This window comes from Octopus sinensis, linkage group LG6 (assembly GCF_006345805.1).
Source record: "Octopus sinensis linkage group LG6, ASM634580v1, whole genome shotgun sequence".
Lineage (NCBI taxonomy): Eukaryota > Metazoa > Mollusca > Cephalopoda > Octopoda > Octopodidae > Octopus > Octopus sinensis.
This window is the reverse complement of record NC_043002.1, coordinates 82,368,666-82,388,465: the sequence shown is the minus strand read 5'-3', so window position 1 is coordinate 82,388,465 and position 19,800 is coordinate 82,368,666. Positions and strand designations below refer to the sequence as shown.

The 19,800-nt window shown below is 35.5% G+C and overlaps 1 protein-coding gene across 5 annotated transcripts; it reads left to right on the top strand.

Annotated features, from left to right (window-relative positions):
• The first annotated feature begins 1,969 nt into the window (after positions 1–1,969).
• Positions 1,970–13,619, top strand: LOC118763972 (zinc finger protein 239-like). 5 transcript variants are annotated; one of them, XM_036504079.1, is made up of 6 exons: positions 1,970–2,084; positions 3,877–4,621; positions 11,522–11,723; positions 11,976–12,109; positions 12,362–12,781; positions 12,866–13,617. In XM_036504079.1, the coding sequence occupies exons 2-6, from the start codon at positions 4,231–4,233 to the stop codon at positions 13,051–13,053; spliced, it is 1,335 nt and encodes a 444-aa protein (XP_036359972.1). In that variant the 5' UTR covers positions 1,970–2,084; positions 3,877–4,230; the 3' UTR covers positions 13,054–13,617. The 5 variants fall into 5 exon arrangements, with proteins under 5 accessions (XP_036359972.1, XP_036359973.1, XP_036359971.1 ...); XM_036504080.1 differs by having other exon boundaries at positions 11,522–11,605; positions 11,942–12,109; positions 12,362–13,619; XM_036504078.1 differs by having other exon boundaries at positions 11,522–11,689; positions 11,942–12,109; positions 12,362–13,615.
• The last annotated feature ends 6,181 nt before the right edge of the window (positions 13,620–19,800 follow it).

Sequence of the window (19,800 nt, the reverse complement as noted above, 5' to 3'; positions counted from 1 at the left end):
GGCACTATGCAGTGTCGTCCCGTTCTAGCATTGGTGTAGCTTACAATGCCAAAATTTGGCACAATTCCTTCCAGGATCTTCCAGTCATATATTACTGCATACCTCTCCCGTCTTCTCTCCAGGGAGTAGAGTCTTAGCTGCTTCAACCTTTCCCAGTAGCTGAGCTGTTACAAAGAGACGATCTTCTTTGTGAATCTTCTCTGGATTGCTTCAAGGTCCGCTGTTAATTTTACACTGGTGGGTGACCATAGCTTGAGCAGTAATCCAGGCGGCTGAGGACGAATGTCCGCTAGAGGACCATCATGGTTTCTTTATCTCTGGTTCCGAATGTTCTTAGGATCCACCCAGCCAGTCGTCTGCACTTTGTCGCCATCCTAGTAATGTGCACTTGGAAAGAGGTATATATATATATATATATATATATATAATATATATATATATATATATATATATTATATATATATATATACGACGGGCTTCTTTCAATTTCCGTCTACCAATCCACTCACGAGGCTTTGGTCGGCCCGAGGCTATAGTAGAAGGCATTTGCCCAAGGTGCCACGCAGTGAGACTGAACCCGGAACCATGTGGTTGGTAAGCATGCTACTTACCACACAGCCACACCTACCTTTATATTTCAGACGCAAAGGCCCATCTTCAGAAGGAAAAACACTTTGGGAAATAAAGTATGAAGACAACAACATTTCAAGAATTATTTCTACAGAAATTATAACCAGCATTCAGACGTCAGAGAACATAATAATGTGAAGATCACTGCAAACACACTAGATATGTCCCTCAGAAACAGATTGGATTTATTTACATTTGCGAAGAAAAAAAGATACACTTCCCCCACCCCTAACCCTAATTCTAACTAATCGTAACCCTAAAACAGAATGAAATGCAATAGATCGATACTAGGGTTATAATTATGGGTGACAATTTCATACGACACCGCTACGGAAAATGGGATTTTTTTCTAGCGGTGTCAAATGAAAATGTCATCCATAATTATAACCCTAGTATCGATCTATTACATTTCAATCTAGTGACTAGAACGTGTTTTGGCTTATAAAAACATTTAATATACGTTACGATATATTACGGTTGCTTACTAAAATATGCTGCCAATGTAGGATTTAGGATTGGCTAAAATAACATAACTTTTAGCTTGTAACTTTATTATTCACTAGCAGTATCGCCCAGCGTTGCTCGGGTTTATAAGGGAAATAACTATATAAGCATTTTTAGAGAGTTACTTCCTTTATATCATTAAAAATGCGGAAAAGTGATGGTAAATTTTTTTTAAATCGTAGATTCATCGTAGACGCGCGCTAATACCCAGAAGGGCTCGATATGAATCACAACTATAAGATGCCCGCTTTTGGTTAAACTGCACCGCAAAATGTGGGAGTAGTTAGGAATCTAAATCGGAGTAGACAGATACACACACAACTTCATTTTTATATATAAAGATTTCTAGAAAATAATCTTCAGCATTTCGAAACACCATTTTCTTTCTTAAATAATAATCTGGCGGAATTTGAGATGTATCAATATCCATATCTACTATTAAGCATGATGATGAAAATTTTCTATTTTACCAAATTTAAAATTAACAGAGAATCATAATATTAAAAATGATCTACTATCTCAGATGCTTCAGTGGAATTTTAGGATAAACTTAACTGATGTAACTTTTATTTAAATATTTTTTATCTTCTTTCTAATCTTGGTTTTTTTTAAATTTAATTTCTAGTTTCGTATCGTTTTTTTTTTTATAATTCCCATTAATAAAATATAATTTCGTCGAGATATCCTTTACAATGCTTGGTTTAAAAAAGTCTGTATTATATATTTAAGTGTATTTTGAAGCAATTAAAAAGGAAAAAATTGGTAACATTAATTTTGTAAATCACAAAAGATTGATAACATGATATCCACAACCATCAGAAATTAGTTCGTTTCACTCTTTACCGTGTCGGTTTTTTTGAAATGTCTTACAATTCAATTTTTTGTTGAAACGTCTCTTAAGCTAAATTAAAGACATTTCACATTAATCCCAGATTTATATAAAACACCAGGTAAGTAATTAATATACATTTCGGTTAAGTCGAAATCTCCGAATGCCTTGCTTTTTTATGTGTATGAAATATACCGTGGTCCCTTTCTCTTAGTATCAGCGATGGTTTGTCTACGTGTATATTCGGCTAAATTTGGACAAGTGTATCCGAAAGATATACCTCTGTTTATAAGATATATATGAAAACAAATATTCACTTAAAATGATAGAAAAACCAAAATGATTACTGCTCTCTGACTGTCGTTCTGGGCATAGTTTACGATTACGAGAACAATGATACAGTGGCACAGTACCAAGGGAACAGGATTGGGGAGTTGGAGGCAAGCATCGTGCATGAATCGGAAATGTGAGGAAGCGAAGAGATATAGAGACGTAGCTTGGTTTGGCGTGGTAAAGTGTGAGAAGTTTTCTTGTTAAAAGTGGGTGAAACACAGCTTCTAGAATTCAGTTGCACATTTATTTGGGTACTACTAGAACAGTGGTCCCGGTGCGCGCACTCGCGCATCCACACTAGCTAGTTGTAAGTAGTCGATCCTAGAACGACTCTTTAACCCTAAACGTAACCCTAACCTTTGTTTATAAAAATAATTTATTTAATTTGTGTAAAAAAATTATTACATTGTTTTATATAAGCAGTTTTGAAGAGAGCAGGTTAGTTAACACTGTGGACCACAGTATTTTACTGGTACTTTATGTTTATCGACTCCTTGGATAACCGAATTGACCACTTTGCTGGCCTCTGGTCAACAATGACAAGGAGTGGGGAGAGGATTGTTGGAAAGTTGACACGATACGTTTTTTTTTTTTCCCTTCATAACTTTCAGGATCGAGTTTGGCGCCCTATCACGAACATGACGAAAAACCAGTCTAACGTTCAAAATCGTTGGAAGAGGTTATCGACTCCTTGGATAGCCAAGGTGTCAATGTTGACCACCTTGCTGACCCCTCGTCAAAACTGTAGATATGTCTGTTTGATCTGTCATGAAAACAGCCAACCTTTTGTAATAAGCTTGCTCAAGCGAAGTTGACCTGGGACTAAACAACAGTGATGCTCCATGGGAGTCTCTATGTGGTCGGTCGACATGCTGGAAATAGCAGTTAAGTTCACTTCAAATTCTATTATCTGGTATTGAAAATTGAGAAGGAAGGCTGAGATGGTCATGGTAGGAATGCCTTTCTTCATAATTCTACTCTGACAGGCCTGACCTGCGACTTAACAACAGTGGATGTCTAGGCATATCTAGGGGGTTGGTCAACAGTAAAAATGTTTTACCTAAACTGCCCGTTTTGGTTTTAAAACTTAAGAATTATCTTGAAGAATAATATAGTTCAGGCAATAGAATGGCTGAAGCAAAGGTGGGATGATCATGGCTGGAATGCCTTTGATCATAGACCTACTCTATCAGGACAGGCCTAGGGCTGAACAACAGTGACTAATTATGTTGCTGAAGATAGTGTTATCACAAAGCCTGGTGTAGTCTCCTGGGTCACCAGCTCCTCTCAAGCTGTCCAACCCATGCCAGCATGGAAAATAGGCGTTAAATGATGAAATGATGATTGTGTAGTTTAAAATGTTACATAATATCTGAAGGTGGGGGAGCCGATGCCTGTGAATATGTAGACATTACCTCAAGGTTGTAGAATATAATTTTAATAACAAAATAGAAAGTATCTTTTTAGGTAAAAATTTATATCCACAGTTTATCCTTATAAAAACATACTAACATTTCTATTATTGAATCTCTCCTTTTTAACTATTTTCTTGATTTTATATTGTTTTTATATCATTTCAGAACATCAGACGTCTGTGGCACGAACGGATTTTTACTAGAGATACATCAAGAATATTGATAAACTTTTAAAGACTAAAGGAAGATGTGATAAATAATTGATATAAACATGTTTACATAATATGTCTATGATCAATAACTGTGAAATACTTTGTTCTGGACTGAGATTGATAGCGACATTTTTCTTCATCACTGCCTGGAATATTTTCATTTCACATTCCAATTAAACATGGATACATTTACAAGGAAATCTGTAACCTTCAGATACTGACAAAGTCACTAGAAATATATATATATATATATAAACACAAGAAAAATATATATTTATTGTGGTAGTATCAGAAACATTATAGAACAATGAGTTATGTTAGAAAGGATGGCTTATTTCCTGAAGAAACGACGAGAAAAAGAGAAAAATTATCATACCATTGTGATATCTGCAAAAAGTCTTTCTCTCAGAGAGGTTACCTAACTACTCATAAATGCATTTCTACAGGAGAGAAGCCATATCACTGTGATATCTGTGGTAAATCATTCTCTCAAAATAACCTCTTGACTAAACATAAATACTTTCACACAGGAGAGAAACCATATCACTGTGATGATTGTGGGAAGTCATTTTCAACAAATAGTACCTTAAAAACTCATAAATGCAGTCACACAGAAGAAAAACAATATCACTGTGATATTTGTGGTAAAACATTCCCTGCGTTTAGTAACTTAACTATACACAAACGCATTCACACAGGTGAGAAACCTTATCACTGTGATATCTGTGGTAAGTTATTCTCTCAAAAAGGTAACTTAACTACTCATACACGTATTCATACAGGTATGAAACCATATCACTGTGATATCTGTGGTAAATCATTTGCAGTAAACGATGTATTAACTAATCACAAACGCACTCATACAGGTAAGAAACCATACCACTGTAATATCTGTGGTAAGTCATTTGCTATAAATAGTACCTTGACAGCTCATAAACGCATTCACACAGGCGAAAAACCATATCACTGTGATATTTGTGGTAAAACATTCTCTCAGATGAATAATTTAATTCATCATAAACGTCTCCATATAGGAGAGAAACCCTATCATTGCGACATGTGTGGTAAATCATTTTCTGGAAGTGATGGCTTAACTATACACAAACGTATTCACACAGGAGAGAAGCCATATCGCTGTGATATCTGTGGTAAATCATTCACTCAAAAAGGTCACTTAACTACTCACAAACGTCTGCATACAGGTAAAAAACCATATCACTGTGATATCTGTGGTAAATCGTTTGCTCTAAATGATGTATTAACCACACACAAACGCATCCATACAGGTGAGAAACCATATCTCTGTAATATCTGTGGTAAATCATTCACACAAAATGGTCACTTAACTACTCACAAACGCATTCATACAGGTGAGAAACCATATCGCTGTGATATCTGTGGTAAATCATTTCCTCTTAATGATACTTTATCTAAACACAAACTCATTCATACAGGAGAGAAAACGTCACCATGACATCATCATCTTCATCAACTTTTAATGTCTGTTTTCCATGGCTTTGCAGGAGCTGATGAGGCCAGGGGCTGCACCAGGTTCCATAGTCTGTTTTGGTTTGGTTTCTATGACTGGATACCTTTCCTAATGCCAACCATTCCACAGAGTGTACTGGGTGTTTCTGACGTAGCCCCATCATCAGTGCTTTTTACATAGCACCTTGGTTTCAGGATCTCAATTGTGTTATGGTGGGAAGGTCTTCTCCAGTACAGCAATGTACCACATATCTCAATCGTCTGTCATCTCCTTTATAAGGTTCAGCATTTTGAGATTGGCCTTCAATACTTCATCCTTCTGTGGTAAATAATTCTCCCAAGGAAATCACTTAACCAGGCATATAAGTATCCATACAGGAAAATATCACTAGTTGTGTGAAATCTCCCATTTTTTTACTGAGTGTTGGACCTAAAAACATTATCTCAATCTTTAGTCATTTCAGCTGCGAGATTGAGATTTTTCACTTCTGAACTCATCATATTTTGTGATTATTTGTTGAAACCTGAAAGAAGAATAAAGTTGCTTTACTCACTAATTATTCTCCATTGATTTTATATGTAGAACGTCTAAGCATAGGTATAGGCGTAACTGTGCGTTAACAAGTTTGCTTGCCAATCACATGGTTCTGGGTTCAGTCCCAATGTGTAGTACCTTCAGTGAGTGTCTTCTCCTATGGCATCAGACTGACCAAAGTCTTGTGATTGGATTTAGTGGATGGAAACTGAAAGAAGCCCATCATATATATATATATATATATATATATATATATAAGGAGATGTAACTTTAGAATGAAGTGTATATGTAGAAGCTAATAAACACTAAATGCATATACACATATATTTACGTGTATAAGCAAATCTTATTTCACCTTTTATTTTTCTTTTATTCTTTATTCCTTGTTTCTGCTTATTTATATTTTATTTTATAAATACCAACAAAGTGATCCATTTAGGAACTGATGTAGTAACTTTACAAGGAAATATCTGCATATGCAAGCTAATACATAAACAATATACACACATACGCATGTATGAACGTGTATAAACAAATTTCATATCACCTTCATTTTTTTTTTTTATTCTTTATTCCTTATTTCTACATATTTATTTTTTATATTTTATATATTTTATAATCACCCTTCCAGAAAAATGTGTGATTTCTTTCCCTAATGGAACCAGAGTCAGCAAGTCTTGTCTCTTACAGTGCAGTGCTGTCTGCATTCAGCTGTGTGAGCTCTCTGACAATGATTGCCATTCCAGGTCCCTAGTTTCAGTGGCGTTCAATTTCAATTTTCTTTCTCTTTTGCCAGGTGCTGGGCTTTACATCTACTTTTCAGTTTTTATCCTAGCTCCATACACCCTTAGCGGACAGACGTGGTGGATGAGCATCTTACTGACTGGGGACTGCCCAGTTTAAGGCGGGCGGTAGCTGATCAGTGCGATTGAATAATCACTCCTATCGTCGAAGATGACCCGTGGTGACATCCCGCTTCACCAAATAAGGATACCTTATAACCTGTAATCTGCCACTCCTCTGTTGTTTTCCTTGACTGTTACAGCAAAGATGAAGTGTCCTCTCCATACGCTCTCTTTTTTTTTTTTATCTTTTTGCTGCGTCCTCCCAGAAATTCTATGTCCTTGGCTAAGCTAAATGCCTGGGCTCTGAATGTATGGAGAACGTGCCTTACCCAATTTGCACGATCCCTCTCTCGAATTCACTGATTTAGTCCAAAGGAGAGACAAGGTCAATACATCTGGAACCAGCAAAGTTGCAGGGGCTGCCAGAGGATAGTTTGGATCATTCCTCCCCATCAACTGCCTTAGGGTCCCTCTCTCCTGATTTTCTATTTGGGTTTATTCCCTTAGCCTTTCATAGTCCTGTATATGTCTACAAGGCAGCAGAAACAGCCGCAGGTTGTACCATCTTCTGTCATTTTGGTAGCAGCATTAGTCTAACCTGACACACACACACACAAAGGAGATAAATGAAAAATAAAGTATAAAATGATATATATAGATGAAAGATATGACATCAAGAAACAGAAGATAATATATGTACATAAAGGTAAAAATAAAATTTAAAATATGACACGCATTCTCTCTCTTTTTCTCTCTTACTTGTTTCTGTCATTTGACTGGCCATGCTGGAGCACCGCCTTTAATCGAGCAACTCGACCCTGGGACTTATTCTTTGTAAGCCCAGTACTTATTCTATCAGTCTCTTTTGCCGAACTGCTAAGTGACGGCATATATATATTAGACATTTTTTTGTTGGATGGCCATTGACTGTTCATGGAGTTCCTCTGCCCTTTGACGGAAATTATTTTTTATGCGCTTAAACGTACACACACATTTACAAACATGAACATAAACTTTCTTTCATGAATATAAAATATATTTCACTTTTATTTTATTTTATTCATTATATAATCTCATTCTAACATACTGTAAAACATTATTCATGATTATTATTATTATTGAAGTTAAAAATAAAGTAATATTTTTAAAGCATGTGTGCACACATACATGCACATTGTCCTTTTGTCCTCCCCAAATGATTTTCCACCACAGCTGTTTTAAAATGTAAGATTATATATATTTATATATGTTTTGTAATTTAAATTGTGGTTGTAGAATGGAACAGTTGTAGGTGATGGTTTTAATTAATTAATAAAATAATTTATATCCAATAGATTTCTCCGTTTTCTAACTTATTAATAATATGTAATATATATATATGTGTGTGAGATCATCAATTAACATCCATTTTCCATGTCTAGATCTGGTCAGCCAGAGGCCTGCACCAGCCTCCATTTGCCTATTGTGGCATGGTTTCTATGGATGGATGCCTAATGCCAACCACTTTACAGAATTTTCTGGGCATCTTTTACATGTCACCAGCACTGGGCACAAAGATTATTTTATGGAGAGCATCTCCAGTGATGTTGCTGACAGTGACTTGCTCCCTTCTGATATCAAAACCTGATCCCTCGTCTTCTGATTCATTCCATGGGTCTGCTACTGAATCACCGTCATCTGATAAGGAAACGTTTCCAAAGAGATTTCCGATTGAACCACAGTAATATGAGGTTCTGATCTTGTTTCATGACTTGTGGCCATGCTGGTGCACCATCTTAAAGGGATTTGAATGAAGCAATCCCGGTACTTATTTTCATACCAGGCACCTAATTCTAGTGGCCATTGTTGCCAAACTGCTAAGCCATGCCGATGTCAACAAACCAACACCTAGTGTCAAGCAGTGATGGGAAACAAACACAAACAGACCACACACATATATATACATACACTGGACATCTTACAGCTTCCACCATAGCCTTGGGCTATAGTAGAAGACAGTTTCCCAAGGTACCACTTAGTAGGACTTAACCTCAACCCATGAGGTTCTGAAGCAAACTTCTTACCACACAGCCACACCAAAGACTCCATATATATAAAAGAAAGAAATCCCCATTGAAAATCATGGTGACTCCCATGGCATATTAAGAATATAGCATGGGGCATCACTACCGACTCCTTATATTATATGGCGGAATGTATCAAAATCCATTTTATACATATATTATATGTATCAAAATCCATATCTACTATTAAGCATGATGATGAAAATTTTCCATTTCACCAAATTTAAAATTAACAGAGAATCATAATAGTAAAAATGATCAACTATCTCAGATGCTTCAGTGGAATTTTAGGATAAACTTAACTTATGTAAATTTGATTTAAATATTTTAAAAATCTTATTCCAAATAATCTTGTTTCTAATCTTTTGACCAGATATCGATAGTTCGCTTCCTTCCTTTCATTTCTAGTTTCGTATCTTATTTTTATAATTCCCATTAATAAAATATAATTTCGTCTAGATATCCTTTATAATCCATGCTTTAAAAAGTCTGTATTATATTTTTAAGTGTATTTTTAGGCAATTAAAAAGGAAAAAATTGGTAACATTAATTTTGTAAATCACAAAAGATTGATAACATTATGTACACAACCATCAGAAATTAGTTCGTTTCGCTCTTTACCGTGTCGGTTTTTTGAAATGTCTTACAATTCAATTTTTTGTTGAAACGTCTCTTAAGCTAAATTAAAGACATTTCACATTAAACCCGGGTTTATATAAAACACCAGGTAAGTAATTAATATACATTTCGGTTAAGTCGAAATCTCCGAATGCCTTGCTTTTTTATGTGTATGAAATATACCGTAATTAATTCAGTTTAATTGATTATAGTAGTCACATAAAATGATAATTAATTAGTGAACTCAGGTGAATGTCGCAAACCGTTTCTGCGTGGCCCCTTTCGCTTTGTATCGGAGATGGTTTGTCTACGTGTATATTCGGCTAAATTTGGACAAGTGCATCCGAAAGATATACCTCTGTTTATACGTTATATAGGAAAACAAAAATTCACTTATAATGATAGAAAAACTAAAAAGATTACTGTTCTCTGACTGTCGTTCTGTTTAACCACATAAAAAGCCGACAACCTTGTGGTTAGTGATAACCGGTACAATAATTTGTTTTACTATAGCTATTGCAGTTATTGCTCAGGTCCGTTAAAAGAGCGAGACACTTTGTTGGCTATATGAGTCTCTGTCGGTAAATTGTGTTTTATGATGCTGCAGAATTCATTGTTCTCAGGTACTAAAAACGGAACGTATATACGACTGTGGTCATCTTTGGTAACTCAAATAGTCGACAAACATGTGGCTAGTGATAACCGCTACGATAAAACAATACACAGCTTTTAACGAACTCCATCTTCAAGCAGTATAATGAATATGGCTAAACCTTTACGAGTGCTTTTAGAACAATGTCGTTAGCACGCCGGGCGAAATGCTTAGCGGTATTTCTTCTGCCGTTACGTTCTGAGTTTAAATTCCGCCGAGGTTAAATTTGCCTTTCATCCTTTCGGGGTCGATTAAATAAGTACCAGTTACGCACCGAGGTTAATGAAATCGACTTATTGCCTTTGTCCATGCCTGTCCCCTCTGTTGGCAATAAAGAAATAAATATAAGTCTTCATTAGATTAAAAATAACATTATCAAAACATGACGGTAAAACAAAACAAATAGCAGCTTATACACCGGATAATAGGGTAACTGTAGTGGCAGTGACAAGTTTGCTCAGTGGATGCTAGTTGATAGTGTATAAGGGAGGGAAAGAGTAAGGAATGTACATTGCTCACTAGGAAGGATAAACGTGATGAATACAACAGAGTGGTGACGTTTAGTAGAGATGACCCGGAAGTTGTTCATCTTCAATTACTATCATAAACAGCAGTAGCTTTCTTCAACGGAATACACGTCGTTGATTGGTTGAAATTACCCAAATACGACAACTTTAACATGAAATAACTTCTAAAATAGGAAATTTTGTCAAAATCATTCAGAGAAATTCTACCAGTATTTGAAGATTCAAACTTTTTAGTTAAAAATTTTTTTTTTACTTTGTGATTGAGATGGAATAGATCCAATTTTAATAACAAGGGAAAGTAACTCTTTAGCTGAAAATTTATATTCACAGTTTATCCTTATGAAAACAAACTAACATTTCTATTATTGAATCTCTCCTTTTTAACTATTTTCTCTATTGTATATTATTTCTATATCATTTCAGAATATCAGACGATTGTGGATGATTGGATTTTTGCTAGAGATACATCAAGAATATTTATAATCTTATAAAGATGTGATAAATAATTGATATAAACATGTTTACATAATATATCGATGATGAATAACTGTGAAATACTTTGTTCTGAACTGAAATTGATAGCGACATTTTTCTTACACACTGTATTTCACATTCTAATTAAACATAGATACATTTACAAGGAAATTTGTAACATTCAGATACTGACAAAATCAGACAAGAAAAATATTTATTTATTGTGGTAGTATCAGAAACATTACAGAACAATGAGTTATGTGAGAAATGTAAAGGATGGCTTATTTTGTGAAGGGATGTCGATAAAAAGAGAAAAATTATCGTACTGTTGTGATATCTGCAAAAAGTCTTTCTCTAGGAGAGGGAACCTAACTACTCATAAACGCAGTCACACAGGAGAGAAACCATATCACTGTGATATTTGTGGTAAAACATTCCCTGCATTTAGTAACTTAACTACACATAAACGCAGTCACACAGGTGAGAAACCATATCGCTGTGATATCTGTGGTAATTCATTCTCTCAAAAATGTAGCTTAACTACACACACACGTATGCATACAGGTGAGAAACCATATCACTGTGATATCTGTGGTAAATCTTTCGCTATGAATGGTACTTTAACTAAACACAAACGCACTCACACAGGAGAAAAACCATATCACTGTAATATCTGTGGAAAGTCATTAACTCAAAAAAGTAGCTTAACTATTCACAAACGTCTGCATACAGGTGAGAAAACACATCACTGTGATATCTGTGGTAAATCATTTGCTCAAAACATAGTATTAACCACACACAAACGCATTCATACAGGTGAGAAACCATATCGCTGTAATATTTGTGGTATATCATTCTCTAGAATTAATACTTTAACTACACACAAACACATTCACACTGGAGAGAAGCCATATCACTGTGATATTTGTGGTAAATCATTCTCTCAAAAATGTAACTTAACTATTCACAAGCGTCTGCATACAGGTGAGAAACCACATCAATGTGATATCTGTGGTAAATCGTTTGCTCGAAATGTAGTATTAACTATTCACAAATGCATTCATACAGGTGATGAACCATATCGCTGTGATATCTGTGGTAAGTCATTTTCTCAAAAAAGTAACCTAGCTACTCACAAACGTATGCATACAGGTAAGAAAGCATATCAATGTGATATTTTAGGTAAAACATACTCTCAGATGAATGATTTAATTCATCATAAACGCATTCATACAGGAGAGAAACGCTATCATTGCGATATCTGTGGTAAATCATTCTCTGGAAGTAATGACTTAACTACACACAAACGCATTCACACAGGTGAGAAACCATATCACTGCAATATCTGTGGAAAGTCATTCACTCAAAAAGGTAGCTTAACTATTCACAAACGTTTGCATACAGGTGAGAAACAATATCACTGCGATATCTGTGGAAAGTCATTCACTCAAAAAGGTAGCTTAACTATTCACAAACGTTTGCATACAGGTGAGAAACAATATCACTGCGATATCTGTGGTAAATCATTTACTCAAAAAAGTAGCTTAACTATTCACAAACGTTTGCATACAGGTGAGAAACAATATCACTGCGATATCTGTGGTAAATCATTCATTCAAAAAGGTAGCTTAACTATTCACAAACGTTTGCATACAGGTGAGAAACAAAATCACTGCGATATCTGTGGAGAGTCATTCACTCAAAAAGGTCACTTAACTACTCACATACGTTTGCATACAGGTGAGAAACCATATCACTGCGATATCTGTGGAAAGTCATTCACTCAAAAATGTAACTTAGCTACACACACACGTATTCATACAGGTGAGAAACCATATCACTGTGATATCTGTGATAGATCATTTGCTCTGAATGATACTTTAACTAAACACAAACTCATCCATACAGGAGAGGAAACACATCCTTGACATCATCAGTTTCATCTCCAAGCTGTCCATTACCCAACAGAGTTCATTAATTCTCTGGAGCCACCTGGAATTCCACCACATAAACTTTTTCCAAAGATAGGAGTCCCAATAATGCTTCCAAGAAATTTAGATCCTCTTAAATTATGCGATAGAACAAGGTTTATTGTGAAGACATTATCACCTAATATAACAGAAGCTACCGTCATCACTGGATGTGCCTCTGGGGAAGAGGTTTTCATTCCAAGAATTACAACCAAACCAACAGACATGCCCTTTCAGTTCAAACGAACAATTCCCAGTGCTACTTCACTTTGCAGTGTCTGTTCATAAAGGTCAAGGCCAGTCTTTGAAAACTACTTGTTTGCTTTTCTCATGGTCAACTTTGTTGCTTGCTCCAGGGCAGGTAATTTGCAAGACTTATTTGTCTATGGTCCAAACCAGAAAACAAAAGAATGTCGTTTACCCAAAAGCTCTTTGATAATTTCCTTCAACATATGTGATAGAATTTCACTCCTTTCATAAAAGTGGTAAATTTTTTTTATTATGAATTCAGACTTGATTTCCCAATTAAAGAATAAATATATCCCAATTGAAGAATAAACTGAAATTACAGTAACAAATTTCTTTGCAACATATTTTGTTTTTTTCTTCCAATATGTGAGGAAAAATTTCATTCCCAGGCAATGCTGGGTGCCTCTGCTGGTTCATTATATAATCTTACTCTTACATGTTGTAAATCATTATTCATGATTATTATTATAATTATTGAATTAAAAAATGTTTTGTAATTTTAATTTTGGGTATGAAATGAAACAATTGTAGGTGATGATATTAAATAATTTATATCCAATAGATGTCTCCATTTTCTGACTTAATAATACTTATAATATATATATATATATACTAGCAGTATCGCCCAGCGTTGCTCGGGTTTGTAAGGGAAATAACTATGTAAAAATTTTTAGAGAGTTACTTCCCTTATATAACCCAAGCAAAAATCATTAAAAATGCGGAAAAATGATGGTAAATTTTTTTTTTAAATTGTAGACGCACGCTAATACCCAGAAGGGCTTGATATGAATGACGACTATAAGATACCCGCTTTTGGTTAAACTGCACCGCAAAATGTGGGAGTAGTTAGGAATCTAAATCGGGGGAGACAGAGTCTCACACGCACAACTTCAATTTTATATATAAAGATATGTGTGTGTGTCTGACATCAACATTTAACATACATTTTCCATGATTGGATCTGGAAATACAGAGAGCTGCTCCAGTCCTTTGATGGGGCATGGTTTCTATGTCTGGATGCCCCTCCCAACAGCAACCACTTTACAGAATGTTCTGTATGTCTTTTACATGTCACTGGGCACAAAGATTATTTTATGGAGAGCATCTCTAGTGATGGTACTGACAGTGACTTGCTCCCTTCTGATATCAAAACCTGATCCCTCATCTTCTGATTCATTCCATGGGTCTGCTACTGAATCACAGTTATCTGATAAGGAAACGTTTCCAAAGAGATTTGAGATTGAACCATAGTAATGTGAGGTTCTGGTCTTGTTTCATGGACTGCAGCTATACTGGGGCACCACCTTAAAGGGATTTATTTGAATGAAGCAATGCCGGTACTTATTTTCATACCAGGCACCTAATTCTATTGGCCATTCTTGCCAAACTGCTAAGCCATGCCGATGGTATGGTATGGATAGTATGGTATGGTAAGGATTGATGGATGGGTGGTATGGATGATTGGATGGTATGGTATTGAAGGATAGTATGTTTGGTATGGATGGATTGATGGATAATTATTAGTTTAAAACAATGCCTGTTAGAAATTATTTGTGCGTTTGAATTTAGATGGATGGATGGTGTGGATGGTATTGATTGGATGATAAGGTATGGGTGGATGGTATGAATGGATGCTATGGATGGATAGTATGGTTGGGTGGTATGGATGGATGATGGTATGGTATAGATGGATGGATAATTATTAGTTTAAAACAAAATGCTTGTTAGAAATTATTTGTTTGAATTTAGATGTATGAATGGTATGGGATTGTATAGATGGATTGATGGAGGGATGGAATGTATAGATAAGTGGTATGGATGGATGGTATTGGTGGTATGGTACGGATGGATTGATGGATAATTATTAGTTTAAAACCAAATGCCTGTTAGAAATTATTTGTGTGCTTGAATTTAGATGGATGGATGGATGGATAAATGTATGGATGGTTGGATGGTTGCATGGGTGCATGGATGGATGGATGGATAATTATTAGTTTAAAACAAAATGCCTGTTAGAAATTATTTGTGTTTGAATTTAGATAGAAGGATGAGTGGATTGGTGGATGGATGGATGGATAGGTGGATGGATGAATGGTTGGATGGATAATTAATAGTTTAAAACAGATTATTTGTGTGTTTGAATTTAGTTTGATGGATGGGTGGATGTGTGGATGGATGGATAATTATTAGTTTAAAACCAAATGCCTGTTAGAAATTATTTGTGTGCTTGAATTTGGATGGATGAGTGGATGAGTGGAGGGATGGATGGGTGGATGGTTTCATGGACTGATGGATGGATCGATGGATGGATGGATAATTATTAGTTTAAAACAAAATGCCTGTTGGAAATTATTTGTGTATTTGAATTTAGATGAATGGATGGGTGGATGTGTAAATGGGTATATGGATGGATTGGTTGATTGGTAGATGGGTGGATGGATGGGTGAATGGGTGGATCAGTGGATGGATGGATGGATGGATAGACAATTATTAGTTTAAAACAAAATGCCTGTTAGAAATTATTTGTGTTTGAATTTAGATGGGTGGATGAATGGATGATTGGATGGGTTGATTTGTTGGGTATATATACAGTTTATAGAGTGCTAAACATTTTCGGTATGCAAATTAGGGACTCCTGCATAGAATAACTGCTGCATTTATTGTGTATTTAAACAGTTTATAAAGTATTAAACATTTTTGGTATGCAAATTAGGGACTACTTCATAGAATAACTGCTGTATTTGTTGAGTATTTAAACAGTTTATAGAGCGGTTAAAAATTTTCGGTATGCAAATTAGGGACTCCTTCATAGAATAACTTCTGCATTTGTTGAGTATTTAAACAGTTTATAGAGGGGTTAAAAATTTTCGGTATGAAAATTAGGGATTCCTTCATAGAACAACTGCTGCATAAGTTGAGTATATATACTGTTTATAGAGTATTAAAAATTTTCGGTATGAAAATTAGGGACTCCTTCATAGAATAACTGCTGCATTTGTTCGTATATATACAGTTTATAAAGTGTTAAACATTTTCTGTATGCAAATTAGGGACTCCTGCATAGAATAACTGCTGCATTTGTTGAGTATTTAAACAGATGGATGGCTGGCTGGCTGGCTTATTAGTTTAAAACAAAATGCTTGTTAGAAATATGGTTTCTGCTTTTGTTTTAAATTTTCACAGACCTGGCTGACAGAGCCTGTTTTTTTACTTCCTTTTGTAAGAGTATAATAGACGCGGAACTAACAGTAAATTTCTAACCAGTCATAACCAATGACTACATAGGCTTTACTTCCACACACGCCAGCTTAATTTAAGTCGCCCTTAGTCAAAAGACAGCTGTTGTTATGTCCTGTTATTTGTATTTGTGTACACTTCTCCGGGTTTTTTTTTTCATCTTTATTTTCATATACATTCGTTGCTTTCTTTCAAGAAATCTAATGCTCTTAGCTTAGATTTTCCTTGGGGTTGGCCAGATTGGAGCAATCTTGAGTTTAACCAGCCAAAATTGCAAAGATAATCTGGAACTCGACTGAAGAAAGAAAACTCAGAATGACCCGTCCTTGTTTTCTTTCTATCGTCTATCTGGATGTTTTGTTGTCCATTTCTTGTATCACCTAATTGTCTGGATGTTTTGCGTTCTTGTCCCAATATATATATATATATATATATATATATATAATATATATATATATATATATATATATTATTTATTTATTTATTTTTATTCTTTTTTTTGCTGTATTGTGTGCTAGTTTCCCTTTTTGCATCTGTTATTTTATTATTGATCTTCTATATAAATGAAGCTATATCCTTTAATTTGCTGCTTTTCTTCACAAGAACTAAGCAGGTACATTGCGGAACTGTTATTTTAATGAGTTGTATCCGTTTATCACCCGAAGAGACACATCTCCACCGTCGGATGATCCTGAACCAGTTAAGTATCCTACCCGTGAGGGTTCGATGCTAGCTGTATCGAAACAATTGTAGTGATTAATAAAAACTCTTGTATCTTCCATCTTCCGTCTCTCGTTAACCAAAAAAATAACGAACACTGTGAAAGTGACCATGCTTTACCAGTAAGCTACCAGGTATAAACCATTCGTTTTATTATCTACTATCTAATTATATATGTGTGCGTGTGTGTGCGCGCATCTCTCTCTATATATATATGTATAACTAGCAGACATTTCCTCCTCATTTTTTCCTCCCATTTTCCCATGTGAGTTTGCATGGTGGAATCGAGTAGCTGAATTGTTTTGCAAATTTTCTCTCGATATTTATCATTGGAGCAAGACTTACTATCTATACAACTATGTTGTTTTATTATAATTCTGTAGTGACGCTATCCGACAGCGCGCGCGCGCAACGCCACTTCAGTTCGCGTGTGCGGGGTTTGGAGCCTTCTGGTGAGGCAGAAGGGAAGCGCCCTCTCGCGTATGCATGAAGACCGGAAGAAGGGAATGATGATGTGGCATTTAGCTGACAGGAGGCGTGGGAAGGTAAAACCTTAACCAGAAAGCGTCCAGAGACACGTAGCAGTCGGCAGAAGGCTGCCCACACCAAATTGTAGCAGACGTGTAATTTCTCCGCTCTTTAAGGACGCCATATTTGACCAGCTCTGTTGCTGCTGAACTTGTAAGATTCTTACAAGCGTTAAAGTTTCAGCCTTGCCACATCCATACCAAGTGGAACCAAATATACCACCTTATTTCTTACTGTTATAAGAAAAATAAAGAGTATACATTTTTACTGTTGCGTTTGTGTTCTTTGACTGGTAGAATCTGGAAATTTAAGCAACGGAAATTGTGAATGCACCCGAGTTGCACCCTAAAAGTGCAAGAAGCAACTAATTCCCGTTACAATTCCATTCACATCTAAAATATTTTGTAGCTAAATCGACTCCATTCCTTCGCTCTTAAATTTATTCTATCGATGGCCAGAAATGCGCTGCTTACTTACATAATCAATCAAGTAGCACTGGGTGGTGTTATCTCCCCCGTGATTGGTATAGCAGCAATATCATGAACTGCTGGAAAAGCAATAGAAATGCTTTAGAAAGAAGAAAATGTAAACGTATAAAAACGGTGGGCCAAATTAGGAATGCTACTGAAAGAGTTATAGCAAAGCTAATCAGTGAGATAATTAACTTAGATATGAGACAGTTTGAGTTTAGGCGAGAACTAAGAATGACCTAAATCCTCTTTCTAATCGGACAATCACAAGAAAAGTTCGTAGCCAAAAGTAAACCATTATATTTAGTATTCATTGGTTTATAGAAGGCCTAAAAAATGTTATACGTTCTTTAGTCTAGTGATCACTAAAAAAGATGGAAGTAAAGGGAAGGTTTGTGAGAGTCGTGCAAAACCCATAGAGAAGTGTTCTTAGCTAAACGAGAGCTTTCAACGATCTCAGTAAGATATTCATGTAGGTGTTCATCAGGAACATGGATCTCAAATTTCTCCTCTTTTCATAAATTGACTGACTGTAACGGAGAAATTGAACGTCAGAGTCTCCATGAGAAATTTGGCAAAGTAAAACAAAACTATTTTCAGGCTCTGAGATAGGAAGAGTGCGCAGAGCTTATTTTTCCTTTTTTTTAATGCATTGCTCCAGCAGATATTCACATTACTGTCCTTGATCCAGAAACCCAAGGAAGAGCTAAGTAAGGACTCAAAGTGATGCACTAGTTGAGTCATCTCTCATGAGTGCCATTTAAGACTGACCGTGTGTAGGAACTCCTGTAAGCTCACAATCTAGTTATCATACTTGAACCTAGAATTGAGATCCTTAAAGGTCAATAAACAAAGACGAAAGTTTTACTTTCTAGGAGAAAACAGAATATTGCTACCAACAGGGAAAGTAATTATGCTCACTCTGACGACAGAGGGTATATAGGAGCGGTATATTTAATGCAAACAAAAAGTGCATAGAGGTGCAGTGTGTTTTCGGCAAGTCAAAAAAATTAAACTAAGTTAATTGTACATGTGTTCTTTTATAAGTGCATGCATGGTTATATGTTTAAGACGAAAAGCTAATGATATTAGAACAAGAACAAGTTGAGATAAGAATACTGAAATTCTTATGAATACATTTATGTTGGCTGCAAAGAATATTAGTAAAAGGGTTGGCAACAAAAAACTTACTGACGTTCCTCATAGAGGAAGGTCTATAAGTTTTTGTTAATTACAACCCTAATGGTGAACGTAACAAAAATTTCAAGAGGAGTTTACAATGACGACAGTTCCTGCACTGAACAATACAGAAATGATGCACCATAAACATCAAACCATTTTGGATAAGTTCTTTGCCCCTTTAAGGAGATGATGATAATGAACTACAAGATAGAAAATTGTAACCGTCATCCTCACAGTAACTCTTATTCTATCTCCACTTATAAGAGAATTGTCGACATCTTTATTACGATCCTAACTTATTTCACTCCAAATGTTTTTA

Bases quoted from the DNA above. Each gene is read 5' to 3' on its own strand.
- LOC118763972 (XM_036504078.1), top strand. From the start codon at position 4,231: ATGAGTTATGTTAGAAAGGATGGCTTATTTCCTGAAGAAACGACGAGA. The intron at 11,690-11,941 runs GTGAGAAACCAT...GCATTCATACAG, and splicing joins ACACACACGTATGCATACAG to GTGAGAAACCATATCGCTGT. The intron at 12,110-12,361 runs GTGAGAAACCAC...GCATTCATACAG, and splicing joins TCACAAGCGTCTGCATACAG to GAGAGAAACGCTATCATTGC.